This window comes from Amblyomma mixtum, chromosome 2 (genome assembly GCF_055824585.1).
Source record: "Amblyomma mixtum isolate Tamu chromosome 2, ASM5582458v1, whole genome shotgun sequence".
Lineage (NCBI taxonomy): Eukaryota > Metazoa > Arthropoda > Arachnida > Ixodida > Ixodidae > Amblyomma > Amblyomma mixtum.
Window position 1 is genome coordinate 227,875,586 of NC_143013.1, and position 12,537 is coordinate 227,888,122.

General features: G+C 46.1%; 1 protein-coding gene across 1 annotated transcript in view; it reads left to right on the forward strand.

Annotated features, from left to right (window-relative positions):
- The window catches only part of Pi3K92E (phosphatidylinositol 3-kinase 92E), a 53,649-nt gene extending 44,054 nt beyond the window's left edge, over positions 1-9,595 (forward strand). Inside the window, exons 17-21 of the mRNA XM_089573263.1 lie at positions 185-263; positions 2,278-2,451; positions 3,598-3,715; positions 5,076-5,221; positions 7,365-9,595. Of these exons, the coding sequence (XP_089429389.1) occupies positions 185-263; positions 2,278-2,451; positions 3,598-3,715; positions 5,076-5,221; positions 7,365-7,632 (785 nt within the window). The 3' untranslated portion in view covers positions 7,633-9,595. The remainder of the gene's footprint in view (positions 1-184; positions 264-2,277; positions 2,452-3,597; positions 3,716-5,075; positions 5,222-7,364) is intronic.
- The last annotated feature ends 2,942 nt before the right edge of the window (positions 9,596-12,537 follow it).

Consider the following 12,537-nt stretch of genomic DNA (forward strand, 5'->3'; position numbering starts at 1 on the left):
ACGGGGCAGCACGATTCCTGGGCCTTGCGATTAACAAACCGCCCATTACTCAATACCTTAATAGCAGTAGCTTAGCCGAAAAGCAGCGTAATAGCAATTACTTTTTTAGCAAGGTACTTTTATGCTGACGCATTTGTATTTACAAGCATTTTCTGCCAGTTAACACTATTTTAATGCTTCGCAGACTTACGGCAAGACATGCTGACGTTGCAAATGATTCGCATCATGGATAAGCTGTGGAAAGACGAGGGCTACGACTTCAGGTACAGTACCAATGCTCTTCGTCGCTGTTCCCTAGCACCCAGCCTGCTTACTGGTCGGATGACATAACCTTCAAAGCGCTAGCATTTATTCCCGCTCTATAAAACTGCCCAGTTCACTTTTTTCACAACTAAGGAGACGGGTGCTTAATCCAACATAACCCTTTAGTAGGTACTCGACATTAAACAACAACCATAAAAGCATTCCGGCCCAAAGTTATGCATAGCATTCCTGCAGAGTGTAAGGCATTCTTTGATGGCACCGAAAGTGAATATAAGAATTTTGGAGAATCAAGCAAACAGCAATAGCTGCTCCAGTTGCTTCCAAGGCGCCAGCGGCCCGTTGTTGCAATGCTTGCTAAAAACTAAGAAAATGAAAAACATCAAGAGATTTTTTAATGCACTTTTGTTCTAAATAACAAATAACATTCCTGCACTCGCTATGTGCCCTTTTCGAAGGTCGCTATTATTTATATTGAAAAGGTCATTACTAGATAAGTCCCGAAAATCATGCGCGAAGTTTCATTTTAGAGCTCTTTCTTTTAGATGGTGTTGCTTTGGGAGAAAGAGTTTGAACTTATCACGCGTTACGAACCCCGCTATATCCAACACCACGAGTGGAGACAGTTTAGTGAAGACAATTTTCTCTCCCTCTCTGCCTTGATGTTCTTGAGAGGGAAAGAAATGTCGCTGATGATAAAAGAATTGGATACAAACCGTCTCCGAGGTTGGAACTTGCTCCATCACATTACTCGAGGTCACTTCATGAGAGTTAACTTTTTATTTGCACTTCAAAGTAAATAAAACAGAAACGAAGAACAAGAAGGAGAAAACTCTACACAGGTGACTGCCGCGTAGCTAGACTTGACCAAACCAGACCCTGGCCCCTCCAAAACAGCCTCTTTTAATTCCCACGTCCCCGCCCTCAGTGGCGACTACAAGCGTTGCGGTAACTTCCAAACGTTCGCTCAATCACAGCTTGACGAAAGGACGGGACAGCAAATCAAAGTTATGGAAAGAAACTAACTTTCCACAAGCTTCGCAAAATATCCTTGTGTTACCACGCTTCGGAATCTTTAGACACTCACAAAAGACAAGCATAGAATGTATAGTTTCGCCGCAAAAGCCGTTCACAAGGCAAACTGCGTCATTACTTAAAACCTCGGGGACCCTAGCATGTATACTGCGGGCAGGAGAACACAGCTTGTCCTGCAGGGCGCGTCTCCTGGGTCTCCACTAGTTGCCTGACCTTCTTACTTTAGAAGAAACGACCGCTCGCTGTAGGGACAAAGGGGTGCAGGCGGACGACATACGACTCGTTGCTTCCCGTAAACGGCAGCGCTTACGATGGATACACGGACGAAGGATGCTGGCTCCCGGTCTCTTGGAATACTGAGGGCGCTGAGCATCCCGCGCGCGCAGATCATTCAGCCATGGAGCCAAAAAAAAAAGACGCACCCACAACCAAACACAGACGCACAAAAACGTGGCGCTCCGTCAGTAAGCGGGCTGCCCCGAATAACGCGCCCGACTTCATTCTTCTTTCTTTTTATTATGCCCCAGCACAGTATTTCTCATTGTTTACCTGAACTGATTTCTACAAATATTTTATACATCTTATACTGGAACCGCCGCGGTGGCTGAGTGGTTATGGTGCTCGACTGCTGACCCGAAACACGCGGGTTCGATCCCTGCCGCGGCGGTGGAATTTCGATGGAGGCGAAATTCTAGAGGCCCGTGTACTGTGCGATGTCAGAGCACCTTAAAGAACCCCAGGTGGTCGAAATTTCCGGAGCCCTTCCCTACGGCGTCTCTCATAGCCTCAGTTGCTTTGGGACGTTAAACACCATAAACCAAACCAGACATCTTATACTAGAAGTTCCCCTAAAATATCCCGGCTTTCTGCCCAGATTCTCACGTGGAGTCTTCATTACGGCTTGATTCACAAGTACCTCAGTTGATATATCGACTACTTGTTTTACGCGCCATGCCCTCATAAAACGCTGCCCTGTGCCAGGATGATCCCGTATCAGTGCCTGGCTACGGATCACAACGTCGGCCTGATTGAGGTGGTCCGCCAGTCCAACACCGTCGCCAACATCCAAAAGCTGCACAACTCGAGTGCCACGGCTGCCTTCAAGAAAGGCCCGCTCCTCGCATGGATCAAGGGACACAACAAGACGCCAGACAGGTGAGAGTGCACTGCATGCGACCGCAGAAACTTACACGAAATTCTTGTTCCAAGCGTTGTCGAGACCCCGCAGGTACACCTGAACAGGAAAATATACTTTCGAGATATTCAAATCTATAAACAGCTATACCTGGTCACCTCGAAATTGCGTTCTGTCATGTGAATTTATCATCAGTTAAAAGACCTAAGATATATACAGGCAGTACCTGTTTTCCAAAAAGACGCGACAACTTTGTTTCTACAGTTCGTCCCCGTTTGTTCACTGTAGCGCTGTGCGGTCCAAACAAATGGCGTCGCCGTTTTCAGACTTCTGTGGCGTTGCTTTTGAACACGATGGTCATTGCCATTCTCTTCTCTTGAGAAAAATAAATGGAAGGCGCATTGTTTCCGCTTCTCGCAATTCAGTGTCAAAACTAAATACCTTTTCTCTGATAATGCGCATTGAAAAAGTTCACACAACCACCTCGCAACTTCCCAAGGCAGTCATGCAGGGACGGGAAAGGAAATACCCACTGGTTATCACTCTGACGATTAGCGCTCTTTATTTCTCGTCGAACAGAAGTTGACAAAAATCAGCAACTGCAAAAAATTTACCTCATACTATCAGAGTAGATCCAAATCGTTACTTGTCCTCTTATAGATATTGTTCACGCTTTGTATTGTACAACCCAAGATATTGTACAACCCAAGATTGAAGCGACAATACCCTTCAACGCAGAGGCCCTCCAACCAATAGCGTAATCTATTCTCGTGACATTCTGGTCAACCGCGTTGAAGCAACCAAGGCCGCTAGAAGTTGCACGCTAGCGTCTGCAAGGCGGTCGAACGCAGTCTTGACGGTAATGACAGTAGGTCGACGACCTTGGTTTTAAGGCTTCCGCGTTAAGGGGTATTTGCCACTTTATTCTTGAGTTTTAACGGCTGTAGACGAGGCCTTACATATCGACGCCATTTTATTTTTTTTTCGCACTGTGCAGGTGTTCCGTAAACCGTTCTTTATTAAGCTGCATTGCTCTTTCTTATCCGCGGCGAAAATATACGAGTCATTTCCTGGTTGCAAAATTAGCGCAAGGAATATTCGCATTTGTGCCGGCATCTCGCGATTTGTCTTCGGCTGCTATGCTACAAACGCCTTGAACGTTGCAGCCTCAAGAAAGCTGTGGAGAACTTCACTTTGTCATGCGCGGGCTACTGCGTGGCAACCTACGTCCTTGGCGTCGCGGACAGGCACAGTGACAACATCATGGTCAAGGCCAACGGAGAGGTAATACCTCGCCTTGTGCGACAGTGCATACGTACAATATCCCCTCATAATGATACGCTTATTGGATGATTTTAATGTGCTTATTACAACTGTCAGCAGTAGTTTCAGCAAAATAGAGCACCGTTTTGCGTGAAGCTCCCTCAAGGGCAGTTTTATGAGAGAAAGACAGAGATATAGAGAGTTCGGTATCGGGAACATTCTTCCAGACTGTGTATGGCGCGCATGCTCTGGCGATGGTGTACAGTGGAGGGAAAAATAGTATAGAACTGGTTGCACTGCAAACGTTTGCGTTATCGTATTCCAACTAGCACTTGTAGATCACAGCACAATAAAAAAACTACTAGCGTCTTGCGATAAGTTCGAGAAAAGGTCTGCCGAAGCGCCGTCGGGGCGGCAGGTTAATTGAGTTGAATGTTTTGAAGGATTGTATTCGGAGCACAAAAAGCACAAGTCCGGAACCGCAGGCGTTGCGGTCTAGTTGTTGCTACGTAACAAGGAGATTCCCCAGCGCAGCCTTTCCGTGACAGAGAATAAAAATCACTATTGGTGCTGCTCTCTCTTTCTGTTCATTACAAGTTTTTGCATCGTGTAGTACTAGGGCCGGAGATTCTTTTCTTATACAAAGCAGATCCCGGAGCCATAACGCAAGAATTCTCGTTGACACTGATTTAAGCTAAGTCAATATCGCTGATAGCCGTTCTTATTAAACCCCAATGTATTGAAGGCAAATTGAAGGAAAATGATAGGTGTAACGTTAAGAGACCAGAACCAGGCGGAGTGGATGAGGGAACAAACACGGGTTAATGAGATCCTAGTCGAAATCAAGATGTAGGAATGGGCTTGGGCAGGGCGTGTAAAGCGTAGGCAAGATAACCGCTGGTCCTTAAGGGTAACGGAGTGGATTCCAAGAGAAGGCAAACGTAGCAGGGGTCGGCAGAAAATTAGGTGGGCGGATGAGATTAAGAAGTTTGAGGGGATACAGTGGCCGCAACTGCCAAAGGACAGGGTTAATTGAAGAGACATGGGAGAGGCCTTTGCCCTGCAGTGGGTGTAGTCAGGCTGATGATGATGATGATGTATTGAAGACAAGCTCAACTTTATGTATGTTATGGTAATGTTGGAACGACGTTTGAATTTAGATAGGGATATTCTGGATGTCCTTTGCAAACAAATGACATTGTATTCTATCAGGACCGAGAAGGAGGAACCACAATTTCTGTCTAAATAAAGATATGTAAATCGTAAATAATTTTTAGATCCACAAGCTACTGTATATCTAGTTTCGCTTCCATGGGTGAATCCGCACTGACCAGTGGCGACGCGACTGAACGGGCACCTTTGCATTCGTTGCCGTTCGCAGTTGTTCCACATCGACTATGGCCACATCTTAGGCAAATTCAAGGAGAAGTTTGGCATCAAGCGGGAACGTGTGCCTTTCGTTCTCACGCACGACTTTGTTCACGTCATCACGCACGGACACCGAAACAAGAGCAGCGCTTTTAACAGGTGTGGCCTTTGGATTTTTTACATTTCTTCACAAGTTAAGGAAAACCTAGTTTGTGTTGGACACCGACCGCACGTTGAAACAGCTGTTTTTGGCGATAAGTGCATGCATCAGACAAATATACTGAATTACGAGCACTTCGGTAAGCTTCTAAAGCCTTTTCTATTCTTAACCGCTAGAAACTACTGTCCAGCCACGCAAGCGTATACTTTACGTTTCCTTTCATATCTTTGGGTGCTCCTCATGGCACATTTATCTTGATGTCATGTTTCACTTTTCAGCGGTGCCTTAGAGCGGCATTTTTGGCAAAGGTTCGCTGGAGTTCATCCTCCTTACGTAATAAGCTAATGTGACCCTCTCTGTCATGATTTTTAACGATTGTGCTCTGTCCCAGGGTCATTCCGTTTAAAACTATAAATGTTGCATTCATACGTGGCTAAAATAAGAAAAATTTAAGGCAGTAATTTAGCCCTACCCAAGTGAATACAATTCAAAAACATAGCATTGCACGTGTGATTTTCACAAAATGGGGGTAAACTGTGTTCATCAGGTAAGTGTTAGCTCCAGAGTTAACGAAATATGCCAACGCTGCCACGGTTATACTGGAGATATTTCGGCCTACAGACCGCCCTGCCTGAGAGTAAAAGCGTTAATTTCACTTCAAATGAAGGGCAGCAAAATACCGCGGAACGAAGAGAGAGAAGGCGATGATATTGTCATACAATGACATTACCACGTTTACACTAGCTGACACTGCACTAATGCATTGTAGTTGTGGTGTATGTCCTGCACACACACAGACGGACATCACAGGCACGTAGGGCAGCGATTGGCCACCATTCACGCAGAAAAGAAGAGAGTTAAAATAAGAGGTGGTGAGAGCTTTACGACGACGGGTGAACGTACAATGAGGTGTGCACAGGCGTCGTCTAGGGAAGACAAAACGCTGTTTTTTTATATATGTTTTCTTTAAAAGTAAGCAAGAAGGAAATGAAGAATGATGGGCTCAATGTGCTAAAAAGGAGCATATGTGAAGAAGAAATCTGGGCTAGTTGATGTTTTGACACGGCTACTAGTGCTAAATAACACAAGCGACAACGAAAAGGAGCACTCGGAACAGCGCTGTGTCATCTGTCCTTCTTGTCGCTCTCCCTTGCGTTATTTGGCGGAGCTGTAATTCAAGCTCCAACCAGCACAACTTTCGTCTTAAGAAAAGTGGCATGCATGAGCACGCATATAAATTATTGAAGGGTAAAAAAACAAAATGAAGTTTACTGCTTATCACAGCATACATGAAAGACAGGACACAGTTCAAACTCGGTTGTATCCGCACCTCCTGCAGCACACCCCAGCGCACCCCCAGACAGCCTCAGCTGGCTTTAAAAAGCAATTTTTGATACACAAGCCGGTTAGATTACTTAGTAAACTTATACCGATATCATTTAGACAGTCTGAATGGTCATTGGCGTAATTACCATTGAGCTTATGTCGGTAAGTTCACGCTCTAAGAGATCGCAGTTTCTTCCTGGCATGCCGCGATTTGCTCCTTGCGGTTCGCGTCAGTGATAGGATGACAATTTGATGAGCATTGATGCCGTTCTTGTGAAAACGTTCTAAAATGTTCGCGTCTTCCAGAAGAGAGCAGATGCGACGGAAAATGTATTAGGAACGGGAGGAATAAGTGGAAACATGCGCAAACAGGCAAAGTACATCAGCTTGTAAACACGACACCCCACGCACCACGCCCCATTTCACAAGCCTTTCAAAACGGTGAATAAACAGCGATCATCTAGTAAAGGTTATTGGCTCCTAAGTAAAATTCTGATACTGTGTTAAACTTTATGCCGCACACTTCAGTGGTTCATAAAACTTTCCTCTTGGCAAATCACCGCAATTCTTTTAACACGAGGGGAATAGCTGCTATGAGTGCCTCCTTACATCACAAAATACAAACACGCGTGGTTATCCGGGTACTGGGCTTGTAGTTCCTGTTTCTCCGTTCATGGCGCTGTCACATGCGTCGTGTCATTACCACCGGAAGAAAAAAGGCAGTCTTGGAGACGGCGACGCAGTGCACACAAGGCTTTTCTAGGGTCCTCACATAACCAGCTAACCTAAAAAGGATGAATTCGGATGAATGCGCAGGTTCCAGCAGCTGTGCGAACAGGCGTTCATTATCCTCCGGCGCCACGGATCGCTAATCATCTCCCTTTTCGCCATGATGCTCACCACGGGCATGCCCGAGCTCACCTCAGAGAAGGACCTGGACTACCTGCGGGACGCCCTGGTGCTCGACTACTCAGAGGCGGACGCCCTAGTGCACTTCCGCGCCAAGTTCGACGAGGCCCTCAACTACAACTGGACAACCAGCGTCAACTGGTTCGCACACAACATCAGCAAGGACAACAAGTAGCCAATGTGCGTTACCTGGTGTTGTGCGCTCTGGAACATTTGGGAAGTGCTACGACCTGTAATTTGGAAGAGTTACCTGCTGGGCTAGTTGGTGATCGTACATACTAAAAAATATTTTTGCGCCAAGACAACACACATAAGAAATAAGACTCGACGGGCGCCCACTTCCACTTTTTAAGGAAGGTGAACGCACTCGACATGTATAGCCCTCCAAAACCCCACGCGCATGCGCACGCGTACAAAGCAGATTTCAAGTAAAAATTAGTCATAACAGAGTAGGCGCGAAAGAAACCAGCTCAGCTTCGTGAAGGAAAACCGATGTGTCACTTACACAGTTCGGATCCGCTTTCTTGATGTAGCAGGCTTTCAACGTTTCACGCGATGTCTGGTGTTTGCCCCTACCCTGAATCCTTGCATCGGGGAACCGCGGAATACAATCGGTGCAAGCCCTGCTGTGAGCGACAAGTCGTTCACCTTCATTATTTTCTGTCTTTTGCATGCTCCCTAAGCCGGTCCTTCACGCAACGCCTCGTCTGTCCAATGTAGGATTTCCCACAGGACAGGGGAATTTCACAAACGACATTTGTGGCACACTTTATGAAACGCTGGCGACGCCTTTTCTGACAGCCAAGCATTTCGCTTTCGCAAGTATGCGACGGCTTAGCAGGGCAAGCTTTTGGGGAGGGAGAACACCTCCGGTACATTATACCGGTTAGCCACTTTTCAGGCTATGCATGACTTTATGGATGTAGGGAACCAGTATAGGCCATTTTTTCCCTATGGCTCTTTCCTGCGTACCCAAGCCTTCACGTTCTTCAAAAGCGTTTCTGCCACAGCGGCCAAGACCGACTCAGGGAAGCCAGCTGCAATGAGCCTGCCCAATTGATTGTAAAAACTGGCTTGCATCTCATGCACACACGACTACAGGAGGGATGACTCCGGGCGAAGGTTCGCGATGCCCCTTCTCAATATCTTCGAGTGGGCCGAATTGTACGGCAAGAGCCCTTTTTGCGCACGAGGGGAGCAAGCCCAGCAAATGTGCCCGTCTGAAAACTTTAACCGTAAATCTAAAAACTGAAGCATACCATTATCCGGAGCTCATTAGTAAAACTTATCCCTTTCCCCAGGTTTCTAAAATAATCTAAAACACTGCTCACTGTAGCCTCATTCGAAACGGAGCACTGCTTGTTTAAAACCACTAAAAAGTCGTCCATGTAACGAAACACTTTAAGGACTTCGCAATGAATGAAATGGTTAAAACGATCGTGTAGAGAGCGACTGATGAATTGTAAAAAGATGTTGCAAAGTATAGGGGCTATCCAAGAGACTATGCAAATGCCTTTCTTCTGCCAGTAAGGTTGCTCGTCAAATAAACAAAGGTACTCCGGAGATGAAATTCTAAACGGGCTAAAAAGTTATCAACAGTGATACCAGCAGCGTTTTGGAAAACCACAGGGCCGCTCTCGTCTATGCAATCTCTAGCAGAGGAAAACAGGTCCGGATAAGGTACTGAAGAAAAAAGGTCTTCTACATCAATAGAAAAAGCGTAATTTACGTCATTCTTCTCTTCGAAAGAATGGGCTGCTTCACCTGAACTTTGTGTAAGAAAGCGATCAGTTATTACGAGGCTATTCAAACTTTTCTGAAGGAATTTAGTCATGGAATGCTGGCAGGTACCAGCTTCGCTCACAATGGTATGGAATGGAGCTTCGGGTTTGTGCGTTTTAACGGTAAAGAAAGCATTTAACGCCGCCCTCGCGCTCTTAGTTGTACCTTTAGCTAGTCTTTGCAAATCTAGGCGATTGCAAAGTTCAATCGCTTTGCTCTTGTGTTGTCTTGGCGCAAAAATCTTTTTAGTATGTGCGACCTGTAAACCTCCGCCTCTTATATTGCTTGCATTTCGGATTGGAGCACTTCTGTTTGTGACATTATGTTTTCTATAAATATTTAATTCTTTCACAGCATTTGCGTTCTGTGTCCTGATTAGTGACACCGGGGCTCAGAAAACACAAGAATGAATTCTGACTTTTTTCCCCGATTAATGTGAAAAAGGAAACAACACGGACATTGTCTGAGGGCCCGTAAATGCATTAATGGCAGTTTTCTGCAGTGAACATTAAAACTATGATGGAGGGCAGTTGACAAAAAAAAACGCTGAAAAGTGTGCTACATGTAGTATTATGTTTGAGTTAAAATATGATGCAGGTATTAGCCAATACGTCATACTTACCTGTCGGTTGGGAAAGAAAACCTAAACGACAAATGATGCGCACTTATCTTCTACATGAGAATTCCGCTACATGTGGTGAAACTTTTAGAACTGGATGTTTTAATAAGCTTTTACTTCCTTGCTACCACATAACTATGCTTAAAATATTTGGTTTCTGAAGGAAAAGTCGAGCTTGTAATCTTTTACGGCCTTCGGAACAGTACAGTACTTCTTAGTTCTCATTTCGGAAAAAACACATATAGCATTTAATTTCCAAACATGACGATGATAGGGAACAAAAAGGCTATTTTAAAATGTGCAGACACCACGTGAGAGTTTATCACCTTTTGGCAATTTTTTGTACTACTTTTTCATCACGCTCTTATATCTAAGTACCGACAGTCGCCTGCTTAGCGAGTTCAGGTGACGGCAGCTCGAAAGCGAGCCTCTGTGTGAAGCCAGCATCGGCTCTTAGCGACAAAGCTTTCTAGCAGGTATATCTCTTTCGTGGAAGCGTCTCATGAAGTATTCTCTGGGGCTAAGGTGCAATTTTCTTAACACACGTACGTCTCTAAAAAATACATAACCGGCTTTTCAATAAGCTTCTATCACTTCCTTGGTGCTGGCAGAGTTTGAAACCATACTCCCGGATCTAAAACTTTGGTTAATTGCTTCTGGAGACACTACAACAAGGCGGGGTCCTTAAAACACCGTCATTTAGAGAATTAACATGTGACCCTCATGTGGCAACTTTTGTCTCATTTCAGTGTTGCTCCGAATGCACCTTTTTTGACCCGAAAGACGCAGGTCCGATCCCGGCCGCGGCGTTTGAATTTCTTTGAAGGAAAAATTCTAGAGACCCGTGCACTGTGCGATGTCAGTGCACGTTAAAGAACCCCAGGTGGTCGAAATTTCTGGAGCCCTTCACTGCGGCGTTCCTCATAGCCTGAGTCGCTTTGGGACGTCAAACCCCCCTGAAACAAACAAACAAAAACAAACAAGCACCTTCTTTGCCTCACCATAGCTGTTAAAGACAAAAGTATGTACAATGGATACCGCACGCAAACAGATGACAGTTTTTGGGAAGCCAAAGCAGAAGCAATAACGAACAAGAGTAAGGAAGTGGATTCCAAGACAAGGCAAGTGAAGCAGGGGGCGGCACAAAGTTAGGTGAGCGGATGAGATTAAGAAGTTTGCGGGCATACGGTGGCCGCAACAGGCAAATGACAGGGTTAATTGCAGACATGGGAGAGGCCTTTGCCCTTCAGTGGGCGTGGTCAGGCTGATGATGATGGTGATGACGATGATGATGGTGTGGACAAGAATCCATGAAAAATATTTTCGGTGCCAAACTTCACGTCCATCTAAATATAAATTAATATTCTAGTTTTGAGGATCTTCTCAATGTTTCTAGATTCCAGGGAGAATAATGTTTTCTCTTTTTTTCAGCAATCTGGATTTCCAAAAAATTTACATCAGTAGTCCTGCTTACTTGGTGCATGATTAACGCTTTACAGCACTGACCGTGAGAATTTATTATTCGGTGTTGAAAAGACCTTACCGGAATGCATAGCATCCAAGCGCTGCTTTGTCAAGGATGCGTAGAGAATCGGTGCACTCTCCTTTAGCCAGCTTCGGAACTAAGTAAATCCTTGGTACAAGCAGTTTTATAACAAAAGATTCCTTTCCAAAATTTGGATTGGAAAATATTTATTTCGTCAAGAAGAGCTTGGTGATTGGAGGGCCGTGTTAGGTGGCCGCTAGTCCATGACTGTTGGCGACCTTGTTGGCCCACTCGACGGCCCGGACTAGCTGCCTCCTCCGCGATCTCAGAGGAGCTTGTTATGATAGTTGCGGCAGCGAGGAATCCGTCGGGCCCATCCACTGCCACCAATGCATAGGCCTTGTTGTGTTGGTACTCCGCAGCATCCACGTTCACCGCTCTTGAGTGCTGTCTGCACTTTTCATGCAGAGCGCGTGCTCTGGCCCTACGACGTCCCTCGTGGTGCACGGGCTGCATGTTCTTGGGGATTTGTTTTATGAGCAGGTTCTTCCTAATATGTTTCGGTAACTGAGTTGTCGCCTCTCCTCTCAGAGGTGCGTTGCCCATTCCTAGTCGGGAGAGAATGGCTCTGCGCGCACTAGTGGGAGTGAGTCTCACAGCTTGTGTCGGGAGGCAGTTCATCTTGCGTGTTGTGTATGTCAAACCCTAAAGCCCGAGTCACACTGCGGAAACACAACAACAACATGAACCAAACACGTTCGCAAGCGAGCCGTCAACAAGTCGCCTGACCAACTCGTCGTACAACTTCTTGTCACACTGCACGAACGGCAGGGAAACGAGACGGGTTGCTGGGGTGTTGGCTCGATATGACAGCTTCCGGGAACCGGAACAATAAACAAACAGCGTTCGTGGACCCGGTTGGCGCTGTTCGCCGGCCGGGCGAATTTCCTGGAGACACCGCACCAACCAAACCAAGCACATTGCGGTGATTAACCGCTTTTGAGCCTTTCGCGCTTGGAAACGTCGTTTGCAAAGTGCAAAAAAGAGCGTTTCCTTTCGTGGTAATGCTTTCTGCTGCGGTACGACGTCTTGAAGGCGGGCGCATACAGACGGGAAGGCTGCCGTGGCCACCGTCGGCTGGCGGATGCGGCCGCCGTGGAGAAGCACGTTCGATCCCCGTCGCATTCTTGTGA